Below are 7,916 nucleotides of genomic sequence, written 5' to 3'. Positions count from 1 at the left end.
CCATGCCTTACGCCGCCCTTGGTCATAGAAATGATGTAATTTGAAAATAAATTATTTATAAATACGTATGTCAAGTTATATTTTTATTACGACGCAAAATATATTTAAGAGTTTACGGCCACTGTTCCGGGTAAGACGTTGTTGAAACAAAAAAAGTTATGCATTCCATCACGTACATAAACAGTATCGTAATTCGCAAAGTGCAAATCAGCAAATTCGTAAAATTTTTGTTTATTTTGAACAATCCGGATAATAGAGGTCCGGATAATCGAGGTTCTACTGTATTAGAATTTAGCAAAGCCAATCACCTATTAAGCCCTAACTCCCCAAATTATACAACCCTGATCTTGACTGAGAAAATCATACAAATTTTGGTACTTTACAGTTAATGGGACGCCAGCCGATATACATTGCAACGAGTTAGATTTAAGCTTTGAATGAGGAGTTTCACACCACTCCAGAATTGTTGACCCTTCACGAGATATTTGTCTCCAAAGGTCAGTTTTTAACATTTATCATTCTAATGCCTATTCTACATGCTTAGCATGTAGACGTGCGCCTTGGTGCTCGCTATTGTTCACACCTCAGCTCCTGGGTGGGGACAAGCCCCACAGCCCCTAAAACTATATAACATCAAGTACTCCATGAACAGTTAAGTGGGCTACTTGAAGCTGGCAGAGTCACGTAAGCTAAATTGTTAAACACGATAGTCTTCTGGCATCCTGTTAACTGAAAAGTAGTCAAATTTTTGATAAAAGCAAACTAACTACTGTTCCTCTAATGATTCATATTAACCAAGTTGCCTATATTTTATAGGGCCATCTTTCTAAGGATTCTACTACATCAAACTCTTCTAATACATTTCTATAGTTGCTGTTTATTTTAAAGCTTCTTCTTTGCCCATAATATGCTCATCAGTACTGAAAGAATTGAAAGTAGGACTTTTTCAGGCCAGTATTCAGCCAGTAGAAATCTTATCTGGGCCTCTTAAAGGAAATTTTTTTAACCTAAACAATAATTTGTGTTTTAGTTTAAGTGACAATAATACTAAGAAACCATAGAGAAAAGGCACATTATACTTTATTCACCATTTTGTCATGGTAACATGGCATAGAGTTGTCCTAGAAAATGCAGGATTTTGTCATGAAATTGTTTCTTGATTATTGAAATTAACTTGGCAGATAAGATGTTTTCTGTTGCACTGCATATATATAGACCCAATTATAAAATGTAGTCTGCAAGCTCTTTACTGCATCCCCACATCATTTCACTTACTGAAACTTTACTGTCAAGCAATCCTTGTTATATGTCTTGCCTTTTCTATATCTAATGTAGTTTCTGTCAGACCATCCAAGTTAAATTTGAATTTATTCAAAAACAAAAGAATCTCACATGTCAACACTTCAGTTTGCATACTGTTTAGCTCAGATAAGCCTCTGTCTATACAGTTTACTTGACAGTAGGCCAAGTTACAGAGGCAATGATACACAGTTTACACAGTTCAAAAAAACTAGCAGTACATTCTTGTATTCTATAATGGCATGGTTTATTCACATGTTCACTTCCTAATTCAGTTTTTCTTTCAATGTTGCCATGTTTATGTCTCCTTTGTAACAAACATACGATTGTTGATTGATGAAAATTCACTCTCTGCACTATAGTGTTTCACAAAAGAATAAACCTTAACCCACACAAACCTTTTAAACCAGCATATAAAAATACTTTAATTTAAACTATTCCAAATGTTTTTGGCTTTTTTTAAAGTCCTCATCAGGCTGTTACAGAAAGAATATATCTAAATTAACATAATGTCAAACAGTAAATAAATATAATTAGAACACTTTTTAAACCACACAAAGTTTTGAATATAAAATAAATTCAATGATATTTATCAACAAAATTTATATGATATAAAATCCTATTTTTATTATATACTCTTGTCATATATATCTATTTCTTGTGTATTTTTTACTTATTTTATTGTTTTTAAACTACGTTATTATTATTTTTATACATATCTTCATCCAGTATTTATTTATTTTTATATACTGCACTTTGTTCTAAATTTTAATTTGAAATGTTTGGCATTCCTTGTTTTAAATATTTATATTATGTTCTTGATTGTTAGAGTTTGTTTTATGTAACCTGAAGGTCATTAAAAATGACTGAAAACATTAGCGATTAAAATATTTTTTGCTGCTTACAAAGAAATTTAATGACTTGAATATTCAACTATATGTTTTATGCTCAGCATTGTGATTGGTTAAAATATTTTTCTATCAAAAATGGCTGTAACAGATATAAACAAAATTAAAAAATGTTATATAAATTATTGTCCACCTAAATTATATAATCCAGCCAACTCCTAGGCACATTTAGAGATATCATACAAGAATATCCATGCTATGGACAGCCTGTTTTCATCCTTGAAGTTCATCAACTTTCCCATCATCTTAGTTTTATAAATTTGTAAAGTCTGTGGATATTTCAGGCTATTTCTTGTTCTTATTGTTTTGATTATTCTCATATCATCTCATTTTATAGAAAGTGTATCATCCATAATTTGTAATGCCAAAACTGTAGAAGGTATTCTTTTCTAGATGGATGACACTTTAACTTATATAGTAAAATGTGCTGTTGCACTATATACTCATTTTCTGATTGTCTCTGGCATCAGTGAATGGGATACTATACACTCCAGAATTCTCTTAAGATCCATCTTATCCTTGTTGTTTCTTGGCAAATCCACAGAGAATACCAGAAATTTACAAGATGAGAAACTATTGTTGAAATTTTAATTCAATTTGTGGATATTATTTCTGTTATATGAAAGCTAAAAGTGACTAATAAAAGATTTTTTACAGTCTTAATTTAATATTCATTCACTTTCAGTCAAAACAAATTTAATTAAAACACACATTTTTTTAAACAAAAGCAATAATTTAGTATTTACCTCACTGTTTGATTTTTTTTCTGTGTTATCTGAACTTTCATAAGGACCAAAAATCATATCTTTAGCAATATCTGTAGTAGTCCAAACTCCAAATTTATTTCCAGAAACAGCAGATGGTCGAATGCAAAGATTTTCAGGTAAATTTGATATGGCTTCTGTAGAAAAACTAGTTTCCTCCTGAAAAAAGTTAAATATAATACAATTACATTTTTTAATATCTTAAAATATTGCATAAACATTTATTTGTACAGATTCTTACAAGAACACAAAAATGATTTTCAAGATACAGAATGAATTATGTTTCTTACAGTTTGATTTGAGTCAGTATTACTTGTCTCATCTTTATACAGAACATTTAAATTGGGAACTAAAATCTCAGGTCTTAATCATGGGCGTAGCCAGAGTTGTTGGGGGGGCCTAGTGGAGGCCAACCTGACACAAAATTGAATTATTTCAAATTATTGTTCATTATTGGGCACCGAGCAAGCCGTTCACCTTTTTTTAGTATTCAAAACTTTTATTTTAGCTTTAGGTTTTTACAAATCGACTCAACACTTTTTCGGCTGTGATTTCCTGGGGAGGGCACCAGGTTCCCTGGGAGGGGCCGTGCCCACCCAGGCTCCCCCCTCGCTATGCCCATGGTCTTAATTTTCAGAGGAGTTTGAAAAGATGAAAGATGAAAAATTTTCATCTTTCATTGAAAATTTAAAAGGATGGCAAAAAAATCTTTTGCATATTCATATTTATTGAATCTTGTGAAAACTCTGGCTACTGAAAAAAGGATAATGCCTGTTTTCTGACTAACTTTTTTAGGCATTTATCTTCTTCTTTAAATACAATGTACCGTACTTATTATAATCTATGAACTCAGTGTGTCAATTACTCAAGTAGTTGTAATAACTTTTTACCTGTTTTCATTTTGGCAGAAAATTGATGATAATATATTCATTTATCTACACAAAAATATGTTAATAAACACTGCACATATAACCAATATCCAACAATAAAAAATTACAAAGCAAATGTTTTCATCTGTGTTTAACGGCTTGTGAGGCTAACTCCACCAATTCTCTAGAGTTAATTGAATGTCTCAAGGATGTCATGATCCAAGATCCAGTATATTTCATGCTTTGTGACTTCCAGTCTCTATCCTTCTATCCATCCTGCTTTTGTTCTCTGTGTAACTTCCTCCTTAGTAATGTTCAGGACTCATCTAAGCACAATCTTAACATTCTAGATCTTGCCAATCCCTTATGCCACACTTTTTTTTTGCTTTTGAGATACAACTTTTTGGCAAAGTAGGGATGTGCCTAAGGTACCCTTCTAAGGCATCCTTTGTAAACTGGTCATTCATAAACCTCCAACCTGTCTTCAACTACCAAATTCTCCTACATGCATGTTACTTTGACAACATTCTTAATCTTGTGGCTGCAAAAATTCTGTATTCAAGATTTCTTGCATAAAATCTACACCAACCTCTACAGTCTTTCTCTCCAACTGGAACAGGACAGTGAACAAGAAGTTCAATTCCTTGACCTCCAGCTTATCTTTTCCAAAGAACAAATCTCAACTAAACTCTACAGGAAGCCTACACACCATCCAATCTTCATCCCTGCTCTTCTCTTGATCCTTTTTTCTTCAAGATGGCTGACTTCAATGCCCTAATTTGTTGAGCCTTCACACATTCATCTGACACTGAAAATAGGAATCAGGAACTCCAAACCATCACCTGCTATGCCAGACAACATGGCTACCCTCAGACATCAAAGTGATCAAAGATCTACTTCGTTGTTGTCATTCCTCTACCACTTCTGTCAAGCCTAACAAACGTTCCCATGACACTATATACAAAGCTGTTACATATGACAGAAGACTGACCGCTCTGTACAAGGAAATTGCCAGAAATAATAACTTTTGAATAACTTCCTGTTATTCAAAAGTTCTGAAGTCCCTCAGTTGTCATCTCTTCTGCAACACTTAATGACTGTCCAGATATGCACCACCTACCTGGTATATACTATCCGTTATGCATCACAGAACCAACTGCAATGTAGAATATGTGGATGCTACAGGACAATCTTTAAAAGCCTGCCTCAAAGAACATTGAACTTCCATCTGGTAAGAGCTAGCCAACACCACATTAACAACCTTGCAACCTCACATCAAAATGTACAGTACATCCAGATCCCAATATAGATGTACATTTTGATTGAGCATGCCTCCTACATTGCACCTCCTGCAAAGAATGGCTTAGATATTTAGAATAATTAGAAATTTACAAAGCAGCAAGAAAAAAATGTGGCTATCAACTTTAGAGATGTAAACTCCTTCACCTGCTTGGAAGTCGATCTACAAAGTTTAATCTTACAACCCTCCCCCTCTCTTACATCACTTCTCTTTTAACAAGTGGGCAGCAATCACTTATTCCTAGTAGCTTTTCAGTTCGAACTGTTTGTTTTATTTTTTAGTTAGTCCAATGATGCCCATTAAACATGGATGAAAACATTTACTTTCTTGTAATTTCTTCTTGCTGGATATTGGTTATATGTGCAGTGTTTATAATATATTCAACTAAACAATCTTATCTTTTGAGATTGAAAATATTTAGAAGGCTATATAGAGTTGAATATTTTGTGTGTTAACAGAACCTTTTAATTATGTATATGATGGTTTATATGCATATAAAGTTAAAAGTTGATAGTAATTTTTTATTAATTTTATAAAAATAAAATTATTTTTTTTTTGAGATAGTGTATAATTATTTTTGATAGACCTCAAAAGTAGACAAATTAACATCCTGCTCAGGTTGATGCTAAAGGAGGACAACATACTCAAAAGTCACCTATTCTGAAGATTGACAGAGACGATCAACTCAACTAGTCATTGGTAATTTTGTCATTTTAATTTTATTATCAATACACGTTCACATTTTATTACAGGCTCGAAACAAATGTCAACATTTTCTTTTCTTTCTGAATATATCTAGCTTTATAACATATTTATATTCTTTATCCAAACACTATTTTTGCTCTTATGGAGAATAAAATAATTTTTCAAACTTTCCATAATACAAATTTAAAATTATATTTTATAACAACATTTTCAAGATTAAAACAGTTTAATAAATATTAATTTAAAGTGGAAGAAGAAGGAAAGAAATAAAAGACTTTCATTGCTTTTGTTATGCTAAAATGTTATTTCAAATGTTATGTTTTACTTTCAAAATTATTTTCTTAAATTTACTATTTCAATTTATAGTTAAATAAAAAATATAAAATGATGAGAATTATATATATATATAATCAAAACATATTTTTTCATGTATGTTGCTATAACCAAATATACTTTAAATACAGTCGACTCCCCTATAAGATCATTGATTATTCCGTTTTATCTGAATTACATGTTGTACGAGTCACTTAGATTTTACAAATATGTGAGCCATTCACAGTCCGGTACACGTATTTGTAAAATCTAAGTGACTCGTACAACATGTAATTCAGATAAAACGGAATAATCAATGATCTTATACGGGGGTCGACTGGTATACAGTATATAAAGGAGTATTCATGTATTCATATATGTATAAAACTCAATTATGTTTGATACTTAAACGATATTGATTTGAAATCGAAAACTGACTAATTTTTATGAATAAATGATACACTGAAAATCATAAGCTTCTCGAATCATTAAATCAAGGCAATCAGACTGCAATAGTTACGAATGCTAAATGTATTAATAATAAAGACTTAAGAAAAAAATGAATAAAGGAATAATCTAAGAAATAATTAAAAGCAGACGCAGTTTTCTCACCATATTTTGAATTTTTTCCTTTTCTTTTCAGTTTATCACATCATATATTTTACACAGAACATTCTTTAATGTTGTCACTTAACGTATAGAAGCAGTGTTGTCAGATGTGAGAGCGAGCTTGTTCCCGATAACCTGCAAGTACTGTATCTAGAATTTTACTAAATTCTATACTTTATATAAATGTTTCTAACTTAATCGAACCTGTATTAAATTCAGAAGTGTATATGTAAATTTGTATTTTATTTTTTCATTCTATTGGATCTTACATATAAAATTTTTGTATAAAATATATAATTTGCAAAATACTTAAATGGCCAAAAATATAATCTGTAATAAGCGTAATTTTTATAAAAAAAAAAAAAAAACAAAACATAAAATAGAGTTTTTCATCATATTAAAGTGTTCCTTGTTTGGTTTAAAATTACAAGTTTTCTTGCAATTTAAAATTCTGTCGATAAGTGCAAACAGAATGTAGTGTTTGCGTGCCATTTTTATTTATTTATTTTATTTGGTTTTGGCACTTTTTCCACGACGGAAAAGTCTCAGTATCTTGCGTTAGGATGTGGAAATAATGAAATGATTCCGAACAAACTAGAGATTGGGAAATGCATCAGATCCATCTTAAATTTTTTCATTTTTAATTGTTCTATGTAATGTCAAAAATGTTCAATTGCTAATTGTACCAATTTAGAAACTTTTTTTTTTTTTTTTTTTTAACTTTTTACCGTGATACAAGGCTCGTCTCCAGCGCTTTAATTAATCAGTGGGAGTGGACGCGAGTTCAAATATACGTTTTCTTATTCTCGATCGGCAAATGTTGGAAAGCGAGAGTGAAAAGCGAGTTAACATAAATTTTGTTGTGAAACTGAAGAAATCCGCCTCAGAAAATCAATTATTGATTGAGGCTTACGGTGAAGAATGCACGTCTCGTGCACTTTTGAGTGGTACAAACAATTTTCGGAAGGCAGAGAAAGCATAGGCCGTGTTGATTGATTTCTTCTATATCCACTGCATTGTAATGGCAGAGTGGGTTCTTAACGGCCGAACGATAAATCAGAAGTATTAGTTTGATAACTTGACAAAATTGCGCGAACTCGCGAGAAAGAAACGACCAGAATTTGAGAAACGGTTGGACATTGTACAAAGA

At 31.6% G+C, this 7,916-nt stretch overlaps 1 protein-coding gene across 3 annotated transcripts in view; it reads right to left on the bottom strand.

Annotated features, from left to right (window-relative positions):
• Positions 1 to 6,902, bottom strand: part of LOC111618942 (histone-lysine N-methyltransferase PRDM9-like) — a 42,177-nt gene extending 35,275 nt beyond the window's left edge. For all 3 annotated transcript variants that reach the window (XM_023360567.1, XM_023360568.1, XM_023360569.1), the window contains exons 1-2: positions 6,770 to 6,902; positions 2,954 to 3,130 (exon numbers count right to left, since the gene is read on the bottom strand). In XM_023360567.1, the coding sequence (XP_023216335.1) occupies positions 2,954 to 3,130; positions 6,770 to 6,772 (180 nt within the window). In that variant the 5' untranslated portion in view covers positions 6,773 to 6,902. The remainder of the gene's footprint in view (positions 1 to 2,953; positions 3,131 to 6,769) is intronic.
• Between the last annotated feature and the right edge of the window lie 1,014 nt (positions 6,903 to 7,916).

Source organism: Centruroides sculpturatus, unplaced genomic scaffold (genome assembly GCF_000671375.1).
Source record: "Centruroides sculpturatus isolate CEXI.00-Female unplaced genomic scaffold, Cexi_2.0 scaffold66, whole genome shotgun sequence".
Taxonomy (NCBI): Eukaryota; Metazoa; Arthropoda; class Arachnida; order Scorpiones; family Buthidae; genus Centruroides; species Centruroides sculpturatus.
This window is presented reverse-complemented; position numbering and strand designations above follow the sequence as displayed.